Source organism: Octopus bimaculoides, chromosome 5 (genome assembly GCF_001194135.2).
Source record: "Octopus bimaculoides isolate UCB-OBI-ISO-001 chromosome 5, ASM119413v2, whole genome shotgun sequence".
Lineage (NCBI taxonomy): Eukaryota > Metazoa > Mollusca > Cephalopoda > Octopoda > Octopodidae > Octopus > Octopus bimaculoides.
The window spans coordinates 40552333-40574124 of record NC_068985.1 but is presented as its reverse complement, the minus strand read 5'-3'; the positions used below and the strand labels follow the sequence as shown (position 1 = coordinate 40574124).

At 35.6% G+C, this 21792-nt stretch overlaps 1 protein-coding gene across 1 annotated transcript in view; it reads right to left on the bottom strand.

Annotated features, from left to right (window-relative positions):
* LOC106869143 (rap1 GTPase-GDP dissociation stimulator 1-B) overlaps positions 1-21792 on the bottom strand; it is a 90182-nt gene that overhangs the window by 24641 nt on the left and 43749 nt on the right. The window contains exons 3-6 of the mRNA XM_014914719.2: positions 7398-7526; positions 5147-5272; positions 3351-3497; positions 975-1103 (exon numbers count right to left, since the gene is read on the bottom strand). Of these exons, the coding sequence (XP_014770205.1) occupies positions 975-1103; positions 3351-3497; positions 5147-5272; positions 7398-7526 (531 nt within the window). The remainder of the gene's footprint in view (positions 1-974; positions 1104-3350; positions 3498-5146; positions 5273-7397; positions 7527-21792) is intronic.

Below are 21792 nucleotides of genomic sequence, written 5' to 3'. Positions count from 1 at the left end.
TATATATATATATATATATATATATATATATATATAATCCAAGAGAGTTAGGGATTGAACCATGTGTATCCTGGTTTATAGAATAGGAATACTGTATCTTTGCTTATATGAAATGCAATATACTGGTCTAGTAACCAAGTTATGTTGCAAATACTGAACTGTCCAGTGATTTCATATAAATGATGTGAAGCAAATTTCCTATCATACAGCCAATATATTTATATGAATTTATGGTTCACATGATGATGTTGGTAATGATGATGATCATCATCATTTTGGACAATGGTCACTAAATGATGATGATGATGAACAAAGCCCCTGATGATGTGTGAACCATAAATTCATATAAACATATTGGCTGTATGATAAGAAGTTCGCTTCCCCACCACATGGTTTTAGGCTCATGAAGCCTACACATGAAGCTGTGTAGGATCATGGGCAAGTGTCTTCTACTACAGCCTTGAGCTGACCAATGCTTGTGAGTGGATTTGGTAGATGGAAGCTGAAAGAAGCCCAACCCTTTATGTGTGTGTGTGTGTGTTACTGTCTCCTTACCATGCCATCTCGTAATAGTTGTAAATGAGTGTCACTGCCATGCAAGCGGTGATCTTCATTTCCACTCTTCTGTGAAAACATGTCTAGTTATGGGGAAATATTACCTTACTTAGAAACAGGTGAGGGTTAGCAACAGGAAAGGAAAATCTGCCTCAATAAATTCTGTCTGATTCATATGCAAGTATGGAAAAGCTGACATTAATGATGATGTGTGACTAAACAAAATGGCATCAAGAAGGGTATCAAGTTATAAAACACTGCCTCAAAATTCCTATCCAACCCATGTTAGTAAGGAAAAGGGATATGAAAACAATGATGATGATGATATAGTATATTACATAAGAAAATTATACAGTTAAATAATAAGAATATGAAAATTTAATGTCTTCCTTCCCATTCCAGAAAAAATTGTCACTCACCTGTTTCTGCTAAGCTATCAAGTGCCAACAGAACCATATATGGTAATCCTTCTTCATCTGTGTAGTTTTTTAGATAATCTTGTAATATATCCAAGGCACCATTTTCAAGTGCTTTCTTTTGGAGCAAATCTGAATAAAAAAAAAATTAAGAAATGAAATATTTAACAATAAAGTAGAAAGGATAGTTTTAGGAGAGTTGTTTATTATGACTGATACAGAAATAAAGGAAGTGAGTGTAGGAGAGATATGAATGGAAGGAAAAAAAGAAAGAAAAAGAAAAACATGAAGAAGAAGGAATAAAGAAAAATCTCAGAAATAATTAAATAAGAAAACAAATAAAGAATATGTTTTCTAATTTTTTAATCAAGAGATACAGGCACTGTCTATGATTTCGTAGAGGGCCTCAGTCACCAGTAGGAGAGAGGGAGGGAGAAAGGTATCCTCAAACCAAAGATCTTGTCTAAATACTTGCAACAAAGTGAACTCCAATAAAAGTACTCAAGATGCTGGGTAGTGGTGGATTAAGTCTCTTATCCATAGAAATTAAAACAAATGCAAGTAAAAGGGAATAAACTAAAAAAGAAAAAACAAAATCAAAAAAGGAGGAACAGTAGGCGAAACAGGTATGGTTAAGAAGTTAACTGAGCAATCATATGGTTCTAAATTTGATGCCACTGCATGGGTCTTGAGTCAGCCTTGTGAGTGGAATTGTGTAGACAGCAACTGTGTGGAAAGCCACTGGATGGATTATACTTGGTCTTGGATAGTAGACCAGTTTGACATCACCACCTAGTCCTTGGTACTTTTAGCAAAGTCCACTCTGTTAGAAGCATTTAGAATGTCTTTGGTCTGAGAATAATTCAATTTGAGCATGGTGTTTCTTACTTCTGTGCCACAAACAAGAGTTATGGTTTCTTTTTGTGTTTCCATCTCCTGTCTCAAAGAGAAAGGTACTAATAGAAGAGAAAGAGAAAAAGAGAGAGGAGAAAGGAGAAAGAAAAATTGAGGAAAATAAAAGTAAAAGGCAAGTAAAATAGAAGAAAAGGAGGAAGATGATGAGAAGAAAAAGACAAAAGGTTTTATTAATTGTTGTTTAGCCCAGGTTGGCCCTGGTAATACAAATTTAGGACCCATAAATATTTCACCAAATGATAAGATATAATCCATAAATTTTCTATTTACTAAGTCTGATGCATAGAACTTGTGTTTATTACATGTAATCCATCGATTGTCTACTTGGTATGATTCACAGATCTAAAATTTATTATGTATGGTTCACTTGTTCAGCTAAAAATTCATTTGTTGTGATCAACATAATCAGTGTTAACTAGGTATGATCCCTAGAACTATTGTTTACCAGATGTGGCCAGTAAATCCATTGTTTACTATGTCTGATCCACAAATCCAGTGATTTCTAGATGTGATCCACAGGTTCACTGTTCAATCGATGCCAACTTTTTATTGTTTGAACAGCATTCAAGCTATGACCATCACAGTATTTTTATTGGATATAGTGTATCTAGGATTACATAATCTCAAAGGATATAGTATATCTAAGATTACATTCTCTAAAAGAATGCAGCATATATTTGGATAAAGTATTATCAAGGATTACACCATCTGAAAGGCAGTGAACTGGCAGAGTTCTTAGAGCACCGAATGGAATACCTTGCAGTATTTGTTCTGATGTTTGTTCTGGTTTTCTGAACTATGAGTTCAAATCCAGCCTAGTTCAACTTTGTCAATAAAATAGTCACAATCTAGGATGGTGGACTGTGAAACTGTTACAGTGTTGGACAAAATGCCTTGCAGTATCTCCATCAACTCTTCACTTCTGAATGGAATACCTATGAAGACACAGGTGTCAAGCTGTATTGGTCTTTAAAAAAAAACAATAAACAATAACTTTTCCCTTAAACAACAAAGATATAGAAAACTTGCATGCATGAGTAAATGCTAGTCTTCTGCAGCCCCACCCCCAATCTTTGTTCAGGTCTGTACATTTAGGTACAAATAGATAGTTAACCTCAACATCATACAATGTGCCCTTCCTTCATTAAGAAGGGAGGCTGTCATTTTAAGCAGATCTGGCTGCTATTCATAGTAGGTTAGCAACTGCATTGAAACTGTCCTTATTTCATGTTATTTTTTGTTGTTTTTTTAAAATCCAGGTCAATCCTGATGCTACACATCTATGTTTAAGTGTTTCATCTATGGCCTTCTTTTATTTAGAACTACATTATCTGATGTATCCTTCTGATTTAAAAATTTCAGGATGTGTAGCGGATCCCTTGTTGACCTAAAGGAACCTTTACACAGTCAACAAGAGAAGGTGTGCTAGAAAGGAGCGTTAAGATCTCTGATATTTTGACTTACTGTGTGTGTTGGTGATGTTGAGCAAGAGGCCGCAAGCCACTGTACGCAGTTTGCCTATCTCACCACCTTTGTTGTTGTTGATCTCTCGCATCAGGTCCAGCAAAGACTTCAACCCATCAGTGGCATCTACACAATTTCGGGCATTGTCTGATAAAAGCAGAGAAAGAAAAAGAAAAAGAAAAACATTATTATTAGACTAAGAAACTATTATTATTATTATTATTATTGTTGTTATTAAGGTGGCAAGCTGGCTGAATCATTAGCACAATGAACAAAAATAAATTGCAGGCCCTGTGCCTATTATGATGATGATGATGATGATGGTTGTTGTCATCGTCATCATCATCATTGTTATTATCATTAAAGTAGCGAGGTGGCAGAATTGTTAGCACATCAGACAAAATGCTTAGTGAGTAGCATTTTTTCTGGAGCAACGTGAAATAAAGTGTCTTGCTCAAGAACACAACCCACTGCCTCATGGTGCAGGCCTGATGCTCTAACCACTAAGCCAAGTGCCTTCACAGCTGGAAGCTGTATCAGAAGACATTTGCCCAAAGTGCAACACAGTGGGATCAAACTCAGAACGACATAGTTGTGATGCAAGCTTGTCAACTACAGAATCATGCCAATCCTTTATCTTGTTTCAGTCATTAGACTGTGGCCATGCTGGGGCACCACCTTGAAGAATTTTTAGTTGAATGAACTGACTGCAGTATTTTTATTTTAAAGCCTGGTACTTATTCTATCAGTCACTTTTGCTGAACTGCTAAGTTACAGGGAAGTAAACACATCAACACTGGTTGCGAAGCAGTGGTGGGGGACAAACACACACACAAGCATGATGGGCTTCTTTCAGTTTCCATCTACGAAATCCACTCACAAGGCTTTGGCTGGCCTAAGGCTATATAGTTGAAGATGCCCAAGGTGCCATGCAGTGGCACTGAACTAGAAACCATGTGCTTGGAAAGCAAGCTTCTTAACCACACAACCACATCTGCACCTGTACACTTATTCTTGGTATATAAATCCTGTTAAATTCCCTTCCATGCCTTTCTGAACTGCAGTTGAGTTTGACCGGCAAGTTAAAATATGAAGACATTGAGAGCAAGAGGTATCAGCTGTTTGAACAATTTCAAAAACTATTATTAGGAATAAAATTATATGTTGCAGACGACTGAAAAGAAATTGCATCATCAAGAAGCAGGTTAGTTGTGTTGGTTAAAGTGTTAAATATGATAAAATAAGGTTTTATGACTGCAGCCTTTGCTTTATTGTTGTATTATCATTGTTTTTTGTTATTATTTTGTTGCTGTTATTGTTGTTAGTACTGCTGTTGTTGTTTATCCTCAGGTCATCTTTGATTCAGAAGACCTACAATCAAAGGAGATCTAGTTGTGCATATCTCATCTTTTATTGAGATATAATGTATCTAGAACTACTTCATCAAATGCATTCATCCATTTTAAGATAGTGGGATGCAATCTGAGAGATATTCAGAATGACTGAATGAATAAACGGGTGGATGAATGCTTAACTGAATGAATAAATGAGTGAATAAAGCAATGAATGAATGAATGAATGGATATAGGAATAAATTAATGGTTATTGGATGACTAAATTAATGAATAACTGAATATATGAATGGGTAAATCCATGAATGGGTGAGGAAGGAATGAATGAATGAATGTTGGAATAAATGGATAAACGAATTGATGAATGACCAAATAAATTAGTTGAATGACTGAAAAATTGAATAAATGAATTACAACAAAGTACAAATTTCAGAAGGACTTTACCATTTTCGTAACATATGTTGCCTAGGGCTCTGCAAGCTTGAACAGCTTTATTTGTATCTGAACTCTGTAGCATTTTCACTAATACTGGAACCATATCACCATCTACAAATGGCTGCCGTAAAGATTCTTTAAGAGAAAAGATAAAAAAAAAGAGAACAGTTAAATGCTTAATAGCTAGTATAAAGTGAGATTTGTAATTAAAAACACGAGAAAATGATTTAATTTTTTTTTGTTTCAAAAAGTTAAAATTTATAAAGAGATTATGTATACTCAAACGTGAGAGAAAAAAAAAAACCTCACAACAAAACATAAAATACAAGACAATGTTTAAAATCTTTTACTGAGAGTTGAGAAGAATTCTGTTTTGCTGATGGAAGTATCTGGATAATCCAACAATTACAAAGTAACTTGATTCAGTGTCTATTTGGTAATATTATATATGTGGTATTTAGTCAATACTTGTTAATTCAGGATTACATTGGTCATCATTGCTTATTATTATTATTGTTGTTATTGAAAATGGTGGATGACAGAATTGATAGTAGATTCCCAAACAAAAACCCTTACAATATTTAGTTAAACTCAGAAAGGTCAGCTTTGCTTTTCATGTTTCTGGGATTGATAAGATAAATATCAATGAAAGGTTGGGAGGTGGATTTAACCAAGTCTAACCCTTTTCCAAAATATGCTGTCAACAACAACACTGCCACCCCACCAACATGTTTCTCCCTAGGGCATAGGTTTGATGGATCTCATCAATTGTTGCATTCTGTGCATTATTTGGCAAACAAAGCAACAGAGAGAACTGGCCAACTTTATTGTGTATATCTTAATCACTATTATTGTTATTTGAGTCTAGATCGTAGAATCAGAGTTCAGTGGGTGAAATGCATTGCAGTATTCAGTTAGATCCTTTTACATGCTAAATTCTGGGTTCACATTTCAGCAAGGTCAACCTTGCCTTGTATCCATTTAAGCTCAATGAAATTAGTAGCAGCAGTCAGAGTAATGGGGTCAGTTTAATTAACCAATCCTTTTGCTAAAATACCTGGAGTTGTTCCTATGAAAGAAATTTTTATTCATCATCATTATCATTAATTTAATGTTAACTTTTCCATACTTGCATGGGTCAAACAAATTTCAGTGAAGTAAATTTTTCAATAGCTGGATGATCTCTTTGTCACCAAACAAATGAAACTGCTTACATGATGGTAATACTTGCTTACAACTATCACATGATGTCAACATAAGGAAACACAAACACACACACATACATAACACATGTCCAAGGTGCCATGCAGTGAGACTGAACCTGAAACTATATGGTTGGGAAGTGAATTTCTTAACCACACAGCCATGCTTGTACCTGAGTGGTAAGAATGGTAGAATATTCAACAGAATGTTTTGTGGTACTTAGTTACATTTCTATGTTCTGAGTGTAAATCTGGCCAGGGTTGGTGACTTTACCTTCCTTCATTCTAGGATTGGGAAGGTAAGTAGCAGAAGTACAACTGGACTGGGAGCAGATACCAGGAAACTAATCCAGTATATTCTCCTGCAAAATACCCTGAAACATGACAATAGCTTGGCCAGGGGCTGCACCAGGTTCCATAGTTTGTTTAAGCTTGGTTTCTATGGCTGGATGCCCTTCCTAACGCCAACCACTTTACAGAGTGTACTTGGTGCTTATTATATGGCACCAGTACTAGTGATTTTTATGTGGCACAAGCACTCACACCAATGCTTTTTACGTGAAATCTTCGTTTTAGGATCTCCCATCTTAAAAAATGGAAAGGACACATTAACCCATTTTTTTTACCATGTATCAGTTGAAATACTCTGCTTAGTTAATTTTAAAAAATAATGAAGAATTTAATTAAGTAACTTTATCAATATCAAACGGGTATTTAGAACATAATTAGCATGAAATTTTGACATAAGGTTTTTAATTTGGATCATTTTAAATGTGGTACTCTGTATCATAGAGCCATGAGCAGTCTCAGGTGGGTTGGTATCAAAATACCCCCAAAAAGATAATAGGGTCACAACAGGAACTTTTGATAAACAGCTCAATTAGGATTTACTAGCACCAACAAAGCCTCAGTTACAGAAGTGAGGAAAAGAGATGGTTTGACATTCATGCAAGAGCAATGATTTTATAAAGAAAGCAAGAAATAAAAAAAAGCTGAGAGATGAATTCAGGTTGCTGAGAGCAACCTGAATTTGAAGATTTGACAGAAATTATACTTACCAATTTTGGCCAACTCTGCGATGATGTTAGCAACTTTCTGATGAGGACCATTTTCTGTCTTCATTAGCTGGTTGAATTCTTCAATTAATTCTGTTAGAGGTTGGTCTGCGGAAATGTTATCAATATTTTCTAAAAAAGACAATACATACATATCTACATAAATATATATATATATATATACATATACACACATATATATGTTGTATGTGTGTGTGCATACGAGAGAGAGAGAGAGAGAGTGAGTGAGTGTGTGTATAAGCACAAGAATAGCTGTGTGGCTAAGAAGTTTGCTTTACAACCATATGGTTTCAAGTTCAGTCCAACTGCACAGGATCTTGGGCAAGTGCTTTCCACAACAACTCTGAGCTGACCAATGTTTTATGAGTGGATTTGGTTGACAGAAAGTGTACAAAGTCCAGAGTGAGTGAGTGTGTGTGTGTGTGTGTGTGTGTGTGTGTGTGTGTGTGTGTGTGTGTGTGTGTGTGTTGTTGTTGTTGTGAGCATGTTCATTTGTATTTCTAAAAATTATTGATCTATGGCATTTCCCTATCAATGAATCACATATCTCTCTGTTTTTTGAATATGAGTAGAATGAAAAACCCCCTTTATTTGAAAAATAAATAAGAATTAGCAATGATAAGGGTACCTGGCTGTAAAAACTGCCTAGTTTTTCTACAACTTACACTTTCTACATCAAAGCATAACTTCTTGCTTTTTGAGATCAAAATAGTCCATATATTTATTGATTGTATAGTCAATTGTATTTTTCTATAGGGGCTATCTAATTTTCATAAATCATGCTATTCTCCTATTGAACATCCTTGTAAGATATTTTTAAAGCAAGATTTGTGAATGAATCTCACAAGTTTTCTGATTTTATTGATGATGCATGAAACATAGATTTCATTACCAATAACATATAAACTTGTGATCATAATCAATGCTCTTCCATATTTCATCATCATAGCTGCATCACCAGTAACACAAACCACCACCTGTTTGTTTCTGAATTCCTCGAACAATTTCAACAGCAGTTTTACATATAGAGGTCCAGAATTCTTCACTATGCCCAAATTCCAGAATGTTCCATCACTTTTATGTGCACTAATATTCAAATACTGGCATTTGTTTAGTGATGCGTGTATTCATCTAAGGGGAAACTAAATCTTGATCCTGTTTTTAGTTGACTGGTAATTTAAGAGCATAAGTGTCCTATTTTATTATACTGCAAATGGAAAAGATGTGATGAATATTTTTTTGATGCCTCATCACAACTATTTATCTCTTTGCAGCTTCTACTGATCATTCTCACCCACTCTTCTAAATGTGAGTAGCCATGTAGTTCTTCTACAAGAATCTCCTATCCCTCCTCCTCTCATACCTTAACCCCTTATCTCTTAGCATAAAGCCAACCATCCCTCAAGGTTTGTAGTCTTGTGAGCTGCATGGCAACCTCACTAACTAGTAAAAAGTGGTTGGCATAAGGAAGGGCATCCAGCTATAAAACCCATGCCAAAGAAGACATTGGAGCACAATAAGGTCCTTGAATCCATTGGATCCTATCATACTATCCAACCCATGCCAGCATGTAATATGAATGTCAAATGATGATGATGATGATCAAAGTATAGCCTTTATCTCTCAAAGACTTCTGATTAACTCATTGTTGATATAAAATTAATAGCAATTCAAAACAGCACAATTATTTTAATGATTAATTCTTTGCATGTCTCTTGCTGATAGGGTTGCCACTTGTCACTAACTTGTTGCAGCAGTTTCCTCAATTATATACTTGAAGAGAAGATAACCACTCTGAAATGCATGCATCCACCAGTCTGATTAGAGAGTACTGCAAACTGACTTGATGTGTTTACACCTATTTGTCTACAGTGAGAAATTTTCTCCATGACAAAATACAGTGAATCTGTAGCACTGGCACTGGTGTCACATAAAAAGCATCTCATACACTCTGTAAAGTGGTTGATATTAAGAAGAGCATCCAGCCAAAGAAACCATGCCAGAACAGACAATGGAGCATGATACACCCACTGGCCTTACCAGCTCCCATCAACTCATGCCAGTATGGAAATGGAAAACAGATGTTAAATGATGATGATGATGAATATGTGTGTGTGTGTGTATACATACACAAAAGTATAACAAACTTTACAAGCTTCTTAGCTGTTGTTCCAGTAAGAGGATGGCATCAGTTATTTCTCTTCCAAGTACAAACTTAAATTGCATCTGATCTAAGCGAGTTTTCTTCTCAATTAACAGTGAACTCTTTCAGCTACTTTTGTAACTTAATTCATCCATGTGATGCCTCTGCAGTTGCTCCTTCCTGCAGAATTTCCTTTGCAAAATGGTAGCAGTTAACAATGGTATTGTAATGCTAGTCACTGGGGATGATACAACCCTGTACTATTTGGATCACTATAATACAGGTGACCAGTGTATGTCTTACTTTGCTAGATATTTTAGCGTCTGCCACATGCACTGAGTATCTGGTAGCTTTCACACTTCAACAACTGTGATGCACAAAACGTGTTAACAATTCTAAGGAATGCTTCAGCCAAGGTTGAGTTGTTTCTCGGTCAAAGCAAACTGAATACATTACCATCAATGAAGATGAAAGCTACCAGCTAATTTGTTCCAAGAATGGCACACAACTCAAGAAAGTTAGTGATTTCAAGACCTTGGATCCTATGTTGTTGGCAGTAAGAGAAACTTCCTTACATGCAAGGGACCAACTTTAAGTGCTTGTAACAAGCTTCCAAAACATCTGACAATCATGTATTTTAAAGTCACTAACATTTACTTTTTTCAGTGCAGAGAACATTCTTCTCTATAGAGCTGAAATCTGGACTATGAAGAAAGAGTTCCAGGTCACATTGATGGTACCAACACTAGACTTCACAAGAGGGCTCAAAACATCTCATGGTATAAACAGAAGACCAAAGAGGAGATTTATGGACATATTCTGTCCATCTAACAATTATTGCTCAATGCAGAGTAGACTTTGTTAGTCAATGCTGAACAATTGGTCATATCAGTTGTTATATTTTGGAGACTTCCTTATATCTGGAAGGCTCTTTTGAAGTAAAAGTTCAGCAATTTCAGATGATAAAAGAGACAAAAGAAAATATGCTGTGGAAATTGTACACCACACCTAAAAATGCATACAAGAATATGTTTCAGAGCTAAAAAAAACATTGAGAGTGGTGTACCAATGGTAGTAGGAATTATTTCAAAAGAAATGAATCTAAAATAGAAATTAACTTACTTTTTGGGCAGACCACACACATACATCATAGGTACATTTTGTTGCTGTTTAAGTTTTAAGCCAGCTCTAGTTAAGCAGCTTTACAACAACAAAAACAACATCCAAAAGTATCCTTCTTTATTTAAGATGGCATAGTTGATTTGAGGGAGAATTGGGTGCTATTTTTAGCAGGTCAAGTGACCACAAAGAGGTTGGCTTGTATATATACATATAGTGTCCATGCCACTTCTATACCTTAATACTAATTTAATTTCAACCATTACATGTGCAGAATACAAGTTAAAGCCTTCTTTTCACTGTTTGTCTTATACTTGGGGTTTAAGAACCTTTCATATTGCATTTAAAAAATATCTTTTTAGCAAGAAAATAGGGTAGCATGAAAGTACAGTCACCTCATAAATAACTGAAAAAGGAAGAAGGTGCTCATCTAATGTTTAATCAATTTAAATATTTCAGTCGCTTCAAATCATTTCAGTCATAAAAAGAAGAACCAGTAAAACCAAATGTCATTGTTGTGGTTCAGCTCCAAACCAACATTGATTAACCAAACCTATGAGCAAACTGCATTCCAACCATACTATCCTGCCTTTTTAGGTGTAAATGGGACTACGTTATCTAATGTGTCTGGGCCTTGTATAAAGCAGGGTATGTGATTTCAGGGAAATCTGGCTGTTATTTCTAGCATGTTGAGAGACCATATAGAGGCTACCTTGTTGATTTGTGAGAGTGTCATTGTTGAAGTAGTAGGTGGAGTTGCTATGGCAACTATTGTGAAAGAGTCTAATTAAAGAGAAAAAAGAAATGAAAAATCAATGCTGCTGTTGATTATTATTGTCATTATGGTTTTGAATAATGTAAGAATGATTATATTAATACTAAAAGATGATGACGATGATGATGATGGTGATGTTGATGGTCTTAGAAGTTATGAAATTGATGAAGACAATGAAAGTTATGACAGTGATTGTAATGATGACAAAGATGATGCTTATGATGATGATGGTAATGAAGAAAGTAATAATGATAATGATGGTAATGAAGAAAGTAATAACAATGATAGTGATAATGTGGATGGTGATGGTGGTATTGCTAAATAACCTGGAGATAATCAATTGTTGCCTGAGCCAGATATCACTAGCCTGTCTTACTTTGACACAATCTTACATTGTCTACTTAATCAAAAACACTAATTGTCTAAAGTGATCTGCCAATTCATTTCACATTTTCAATTGTTTCTACCCAGCTGCATGCACTGCTCCACCCCTCATAGATAAAAAGGGTGCAGTAACAATAGTAGTTGTAGCAGACATTCAGAGAGAAAACAATTGTACCAAGTTCAAATCTGGGAACATATTTCAGAATGCTTCAGAGCAGAACCCATTTTTTTCCTTTCTACACTGCATCAACTTATCAAGTTGTCAACAATTGGGATTTGGGAAATTATAGAGATAGTGATAAACTAGTTTTCAAGTGGAGATTTCTCTCTCATCAACATTACATCTTTAAAATGAAGTTAAATACCAGTTCACAAGAACTCCTAAGGCTTTAGATGACATTCTTTTACTAGTTTCAATCCTTAGACTATGACCAAGCTGGAGTATCATCATTAAAGTAATAGTTGATAATGTTGATCCTTGTATCTGTAGACTTTTACTTGAAGAAAGGAAAGGTAAATCTGGGTGGGATATGAATTCATAATGTAAAAGAATGTGACAAATTTATTGTTTCTACTCCAAAACCTGAGATTTAACTGCTATTTCTAGCAGGATGAGTAACCACATAGAGCAGTATTTCTGAACCTAGAGTGCTAAATTTCATTTCACAAGTTGCAGGGAATTCAAATTCAACTTCACCTGCTTAAGGAGGGGTTTTGAACTAATAAAAAGATTGGGGAACACTTAGATAGAGGTACACTTATTGGTCATTGCAGTTTATCATTGCAGATGTAATAGAAACACAGAAAAATGAGACACTCACTTGGCATGCTAAATTAATTCATTGTTTCCTGGTTTTTTGCTTTCTTTTGTATATTAAGGAAAAAAAAAAAAAAAAAAAAAGTTCAATGTTTTGCAGAAAGTTGGAATTATCTAGAGTACAACAATGTTAGATTTATATATCACCAGCATCATTTATTCCTTTTTTAATATTCTGGCTTTACTTAGGTAGGATTTTGGTACAGTACACGGTCTCTCAAAAAAGGCACCTGGTTTAGTGGTTAGGGTATTCGGATCATGGTTGTAGGGTCGTGAGTTTGATTCCTAGTGGTGCATTGTGTCCCTCAACAAAATGCTTTATTTTATGTTGTTCCAGTCCATTCAGCTGATAAAAACGAGTAGTACCTGTAATGCAAAGAGTCAGCCTTGTCACATTCTGTGTCACACTGAATCTCCCTGAGACCTAAGTTAAGGGTACATGTGTCTTTGGAGCACTCAGCTGCTTACATGTTAATTTCACAAGCAAGCTGTTCTGCTGATCGGATCAACTGGAACACTCATTGTCATAACCGACAGGGTGCCAATTTTTTTATATTGTCTCTCATCTTGATCTTTTGTCTGCTTATTTGTGAGGTTCAACATCTTAGGATATAATTTCACCACCTTTTGGCTTACTTGGTGCTTTCCATGTACAAGCAGATGAGCCATCAAGGACACTTTTACATGACTTCTTACCATGCTAGAAATAGTAACCTAATCTCTCACAAATCACACCCTACCAGTACAGTCCTACATATACAAAAATCAAGATGATCATGTTTGCAACAGCTTTGATCACGCATCTGCTTAATCAGAGCTGACTTGAGGCGAGAAAAATGTGTAGCTGATTGCAATTTTTCACCCACCATTTGCAGTAAGCTATTATCAAGAGGTAAAGTAATGAAGATGATGTAATAATTATGCATACATGTAATAATAATAATTGTTTCTAATTTAGGTACAAGGTAGGCGATTTTGAAGGGCGGCAGTCAGTTGACTGGTACATTATTTTATTGATTTTAGGAGTATGAAAGGTAAAGTTGACTCTGGCAAGATTTGAACTTGGAATGCAATACTCTAATGCTTCAACCAATCTACCACTCTTAAGTATGTAGTACTTAGTTTAATACCTTATCTAATATACTAGATCTGACATAATTTATTGCATATGCCCCTCTACAAACTGCTTTGTGTCTACTTATAAAAGTATATAAGATTTTAACTATAAACCCCATTGCAATACTTGACAATCTTATAAAATTAGCCTTGGTCCTAGTTAAAAGAAATCACTGCCACCATCATCATTATTATTGTATTTGATACTACTACTACTATAGTATGGAGGAGGATTAGCAGACACAATAGAGAACCAGTAAATGTGTCATTCAATATTTAATTACATTAACTCCTGGCTTAAAAAAAAAGGTACTAGTTATGTATTGGGAGTAAATTCAGTTGGTTGTAACCGCCCCGTAAAATTTCTCATTGAGTCAATTTAAGAAATCAATATTATTAGTAGCCATAGTTCGACCACACCCACTTCTTTTTAACCCTTTTATTATTAAAGAAGAAATCAATATCACCAGACAAATGAACATTGCATGGCTTGTGAAGTAAGATTAGAGTCGTTTGGTCAGCTTTGTAATTGTAGACATTCTATACTAGTATGGAGTACATCATCCTAGAAATTTAGGACTTCAGCTATTCTGCAAATAAAGCAACTGACATAGAGACTCTTCACCAGCTGTAAAGATAATGTAGCTTCAAATGGTTATCTTTGATTTTAAAGTCAAATGTTTTCTTTAATAAACTGATTACACTTGTGGACAGGAAATATAAATGAAATACATGTATGGTGTTTACAAATAAAGTGAGTTGGCACAAATAATTAAGCTCTACATATAACAAGTTTAGTGTTTCGCTACTCTGCTTTCAAACCCTGACAGAGCAACTCTGTCTTTCATCCTTAACTTTATCTGAAAATTTTTTAGTCTGTCTAACTATTACTACTGCTGTAGGAAACTCTACAATTCTAACTCATCACACTTCTTTAATCAGTATAAATCCCTATTAATATTATGTGTACATGTGTACGTGCATGTGTACTGTCCTATTCACCTCTTCTAAACACAATTATATTCATTTTTGTTATGGCCTACTTGGGTGGTAGATTTAACTATTGCCCAGTTTAACACCACCAACTGGCACCTTATTTTCTTATGCAGAATTCATTATGCTGCAAGCATTTGGGCCAGGTATCCATTTTGCAGATACCTTCCTCTCTCTCTCCTGCCAGTTTTGAAGTCCCTGTAAAGGGTCAAGAGTACTGCCTTCCCTCAAAGATAAAAAAGAAAAATTAAAACTAATATTACATGTCCTTCCTCAATGAAGAACAACAGATGTCTGCGTTATTTAGAAGACAAGAGATCAAACTAAATGTTGTTCTATATTCCAAGATCAAATCCTTTCAGAGTTGGTTTTGTAATTTATCATTCTAAGAGTAGATAAAAATAAGTTTCAGAGAAGTCTTACCATAAATTCAAATGACTATATGTACTTCTCTTCTACAAATTTGTGGATTTGTGTCAACAAGAGAATTTGAAACATTTTCTAACCAATTCAGAATGATTCTTGAGACTATCCTTGCCTATACTTGTCATTTACTAAGTTCCAATTATTTTCCTTTTTTTCTTTGTTAGACTGCACAATAAATGTAAGTATTCCAAGTTTTTCATTGGGATATTAATAATAAGTAAGAAATTAAAGCAATTTACATGTTTTGACTGATTAAAGAATAGCCCACATGGATGAATGTATGGGAACAGCACACACGGATGAATGTATAGAGGCGACCAGCTGAGAGGTTAGTAATTTGTATCCTCTCTTCATTAAAATCTTTAAAAATCTATGTACACTGTTGATTTGACAAGCAATTTGTTAGCTTGCAGTAACATGTCCAATTCTTTTGGAAAGATGTTTATAACTGACCAGTCTCCCATTCCTTTAGCACTGTGGAAATTGGAGGTAACCACTAGTCCTTGTAGATTAATGTGACTGATAAAAGAATTAGTAGATTAACAAAACTAAAGATGCAGATGCAGGAACATGGGCAACGAGACAGAGTGAAATGAATACGAAAGCAGGTTCATCTCGTGGACAAGCATTAAGTTGATAAGTTCTGGGAAGTAGAGTCCATTGTAAAAGTAGCAGGGTATATCCCAGTGATCACAGTAGGATGGGTGGTGGTAGAGGTGGTAGAAGTGGGTAACATGTCCCACACAAATGCTGAATGTCCACAGCTAGAAAGCTGACCAAAAAAACTTCAACTTTACTTCACAAGCCTGACAAGTTATATTGATTTTCTTTAATAAGCAAAGGGTCACTGGGGAGGAAGGTTAACAACTAACCAGTTGTTCTTGATTGTGAACAATGGAGATGGTAGCACAAACAGGAAGGATACTGCTGTAAAACTTCTAATCAATTTCATGAATAAGAAATTTGGGAATTACAAAGAGTTGTTGAATAACTGTGGTTAGCTCTGCTTAAGCCTTTCTTTCATTACTAAGATTACATTAGGCAGTTAAAAAAGAAAATCCCCCAAAACTACTGTATTTGATGGTGTACAAGATGCATTGGCACATTAAATGTACCCCAAGTTCAGCAATGCATATGCAGAAGATAAAGATTTTAGTGAGTTAAAGCTTTTGCATATAGGATCTGGCTGTGGTTAATATTTTTTGAGACATATTTTAAAACAGAAAGCACGTCAAACATGCCACTGAAAACAGTACATTTGTTCAAGTGGTCTCCATTCTAAATAGGTAACTTTGTTGTGGGAGCTTTAGAGACTAAATTAGAATATGGCACTATTACATAGAGGCTACTTTATTGGATTGGGTGCTTCTAATTTTAAAGATTTGGACATTATACTGAGTAAGTTGTCAATCCCATCCTCAACTATGATCAAGTTGATCCATGATTAAAGGTATTCTAAGATTATATAACTGTTGTTGTTATTGCTCAGCCTCAGGTCAGTTCTAATCCAGCAGAGCTACGAAACTGTACCAGAAAACTATATTATTTAATGTGTCCGTCCTTTTTAAGATGGTAGGGTGTGAACAGAGAAAGATTTAGCTTCTAGTTTTAGCAGACTGAATTACCATCTGGAAGCTTCCTTGTTGACTTGTACTGAGTTTCTTAATTAGCTCTTGGTTTCCATTTCAGAGCAGTAAAACGTTTTTGTATAGGTCAAAAGACGTTGAGTGATTATACAGAAGCTCTTGCATTGGTTTGACTGATCAGAGAAGTTGTTACAGGTGACTTCTAACATCAATGTAATATTTTCAGAGTGACATTTTATTCAGAATAGTGTTAGGGGAATTAGTCATAATCAAATTATCTTTAATATTAAAAGTGAATGAAGTACATTGTGTTAATGCCAAATTGCATAATGCTATTTCATGTGTCATTTAAAGAGGTTGACGCCTTCTTCTGCTTGCCATTAAAAAACAATGAGCTCATTATACTTAGGCATGTCAACATTGCCTAAAGTTGAAAGATTTGATTGTGTGTGTGATCTGGTTTTATTTGTAAAATCTCTAACAAATAAAGAGTTGATTTCCAACTGAGAAGAGTCTTTCAATGGATTTTAGGCAGCATCAACAAGACAGTCATGTATATATGTAGATGCACACAGATGTGAGTTGAGTATGAATGCATAGCATGTGTATGAATATGGTTGTCTATATGTAGAAAGGAATAGAAATAAGAAAATACATAGATACTCTACTCTTTTACTTGTTTCAGTCATTTGACTGCGGCCATGCTGGAGCACCGCCTTTAGTCGAGCAAATCAACCCCAGGACTTGTTCTTTGTAAGCCTAGTACTTATTCTATAGGTCTTTTTTGCTGAAACGCTAAGTTACGGGGACATAAACACACCAGCATCGGTTGTCAAGCGATGTTGGGGGGGACAAACACAGACACACAAACATATACATACACATACATATATATAGACATATATACGACGGGCTTCTTTCAATTTCCGTCTACCAAATCCACTTACAAGGCTTTAGATGGCCTGAGGCTATAGTAGAAGACACTTGCCCAAAGTGCCACATACTCAAATATATATCACATTGCATGTTCATTGGAGGTTTTCAATGTGATATATTTATATTCTCAGATGGTTAACTACATCTGTTGTTGACTGGTCGACACACTAACAAGTGCTACCATTAATCCCCATCCATATCCATACCAGTAATGGTGGTGTTGATATGGAGGATAGCTCAAACCCTAACTGAATATTATCAAGTCCAGGCAGCTTTAACTGGCCTTAATGTTTGTGGCCTTTGGCTATGGAACAGATAGTAGCTTCCATCTTGCAGTGAGTTGGCAACTGACAGGAAGTAATGGGTTCAATTATCTAGAGCAACTTCAGAGGAGGCTGACTAAACATGCAAAGTGCAAGCTGAAACAGTTACAGCTACATATCAGATTTTATCATTGTATAATGATAGTTCAGACAGGTCTAGAAAGGATGAATAGAAAATCTTTGTTGAGATTTGAATGAGGTAACAAATAATAAAATTATTTTCTGCACCACAAAGCTCTTTGCATCCAACTCTTACACTGCCAAGCTTTGTATTGTTTATTTACCTCTGCTCCATAAGCCTACTTACTGCCTTTCACTACCCTACACTTTATATGACTGCTTCATTTCAGATAGTATCCATTATTTCACTACACACACACACACACACACTTGACAGTTGCCACATTTTAAACAAGAACCCTTCACTTCACAACACTGCCTCATGATTCCTTTCAATGAATTGAAGCCCATCACTTCAGTACACTTACAAAAAATGACTTCATTTCAGAGAGAGCTCTTTGCTTCCTCATGATTGGTTTAAAGCCATTCATTTTACTACACTTATGACAGAGGTCAGTTTTACTTCAGACATAGCCCTCCACTTCACTACACTTTCATGTAGCTGCTTCAATTAAGACAGAGCCCTTCATTTCCCTTCACTTACAGGTGACTGCTTCATGTCACAGATCTTCCCTTCATTATACATCAACATAAATGCTTCCTTTCAAACAAAGCCCAAAACTTTCACATCACTGCTTTACTTCAGACAGAGCCCTACACTTCTCATTTCAGACAGAACCTTACACTTTCTGCACTTTGACATGACTGCATCATTTCATGCATAGCCCTTCACTCCATAACACTTTCAGATAGAGCCCTACACCTCCTTATAACTTGTTCATTTCATGTAAAGCCCAACAATTTTATTATATGACTACTTAGTTTCAGTCAGATCCCTTCACAGAACTGCTTTGTTTCAATAAATTGAAGTAAACTGAGAAGCAAAATTAAAACACAATGAGGTCTGAAGAATGACCAACCTAAATATTTTGTATAACATTTTTTCCAGAGCATTATTTACAATAATAACACCAATGCTAGCAACAACTTTGATGATATTCCTACTTCCATTTGGTACCAGATAGAATGAAATCACTTCTGACAAAATGAACATATATCCAGCATATGAACATGAAATATATTAACATATTGGAATATGAGTCAAACAATTTTAACACTGGAGCTCTGTGAAAGACTGATAGAATTACTTAATATTTCATATGAGCTATAGTTAGGTATGTAATGCTGTTTGGAGCCTTACCACCACTACAAACAATAACATCATGAGCCAATGAGAGAGCCTCTGCATGGTTTCTCAATCTACAAAATACAGCAGCTAAATCTTCCTCAAATCACACACTGTCTTGGAGAAGGATATGTTGGATAATGTGGTCCTGGGTTCTCTGTACATAGGTAAAAAATGGGAAGGTCACAGATGGAATGCCTTTGATCCTAGGTCTGCTTAACCAGGGCTGAATAGGGACCCAACAATGACATGATTAGGGTGCCAATGAGAGAGTGTCAATGTGTTGTTAATACTGGTAGTGCTATCTGTCCAAGTGGGAATCGCTTTTTCTTCGAAGTATGACACAAGTTTCACTTTTGATCTTGACAGTTCCTTATTATTCAAATTCAAACTGTTGAACATTTATTTGGAAATATTGCACAGTGCACCTGTATCCAGTTTGATTTTCACTGGTTTCTTGTTGATTAATAAAGTCTCATACCAGTCTTCATCATCTTCGTTGGTGGTCATCTGTCCAATGAATAATTCTTCAAATTCTTCAATTTCTTCAGAATTGCCAACAGTATGAACATTTTTGTGTTTTCTCTCTCTAGTGTCTTGTCTGTCATGCCTAGATGGTAGTCTAGTTTTACACATGCTGGAAAAATGATGTTTACCATTACATTTGTCACAAACTTTTCCTGCAGCTGGACACTTTAGCAGGTTTGTAACCACATTGTCTACACTGAGGGTATTCTTTTGTTCTACTTTTATGTTAATACTTTCTTCTTGGACCTCTACTGGCATTGATTTCTTTAGATATGGTTGACTGTTTATCATTAAGAACTTTCAATTGTTGTGCACTGATTTCTGTAGCTCCACATATCTGATCATGTTCTCTCAATAACCGTATTCTGAGGCTATCACTAAGAATCCTCACAGACAATTCTGTTTTTAATGAGCCCATCATTCAATGTCCCAAACTCACAAGTTCTAGATTTGTTCTTTAAATCTGCCACCTGGTTTCTGAGGTCGTGTGAAAAATGCATGTCTCCAATTGTCAGATTTTTCTTAGGTTCACAGAATTCCTGAAATTTTGACTTCACTTTGTCATAATTCTTGCTATCCACTTGCTCACTCCACTCAAAAGAGTTAACACTTGAACTGTGGCCTCTCCCATCACATATAGTAGAATAGCACACTTAATACTCTGTGATTTAGCTGCGATCTCACTAGCCATAAGGTAAAGTTCAAACCTTTGTAGCTACCGTTTCCAGTTCTCGGCTACATTGCCTTCAAGATGAAGCTCATTCAAGCTTCTTATTTAATCCATTCAGACGATTATTCAATCCCTCTTCTGACACCATGTAAATTATGACATGACACACAGAGTGCAGCTATTACTGTGTGTTCTTATTTTGTATACATCACAAACTTATGACATCACACTTTGTGTACACAACGTAAAGTCACTCTCATTACACCATGTAACCATATTTCCAGTTTTACTGCATTACTCCCTCCCTGACCAATAAACCCATCTTCACCACTAACACTGCTGCAACCATCACTGCAATCCACCTTGGAATTCCCTCCCATCCCTTCCATTGTATTGTCACCACCAACCTACAAATCTTTGCCACCCTTAACCAGTACAAACAGCTTCCTCTTTGCTAAAAACACCATTTACACTGACAAACAGCATTTACACCTCCATGAATTTCTATACATCATATATGTTAGCATCGTTATTGACATATATCCTGAACTTCATTATCCCTTGGGGCACCGTCACAAGTCATTATAGCATCACCGATACTGTACCTGCTGAAACACATCCAGCCACTAGTGAAGCTTCCTTTCAACCTTATATCCTTCTATATCTGGTTTTCTACCTAGGTTCTCAATATAACTAGCTTAATCTCAAACACAAAAGTAGTTCCTGACAAGCTTTTGAGTGAAATAGTATATATTTTGTTGGATTTACAGATAAGGATTAAATGCATGTGCACTTGTGCACACATGGGTGTATTTATATATATATTTTTTTTCTTTTATTCTTTTACTTGTTTCAGTCAGTTCACTGTGGCCAAGCTGGAGCACTGCCTTAAATGGTTTTAGTCAAAGAAATCGACCCCAGGACTTATTCTTTGTCAGCCTAGTATTTATTGTCTGGATCTTTTGCCAAACCACTAAGTTATGGGGACATAAACATACCAGCATCAGTTGTCAAGTGATGGTGGGGAGTCAAACAGACACACACACAACACAAATATATATATATATATATATATATATATATATGATGGGCTTCTTTCAGTTTCCGTTCCACAAGGCTTTGGTTGGACCGAGGTTACAGTAGAAAACACTTGTCCAAGGTGCCATGTAGTGAAACTGAACCTGGAACTATATGGTTGGGAAGTAACCACACAGCTATGCCTATATATATATATATATATATATATATATATATA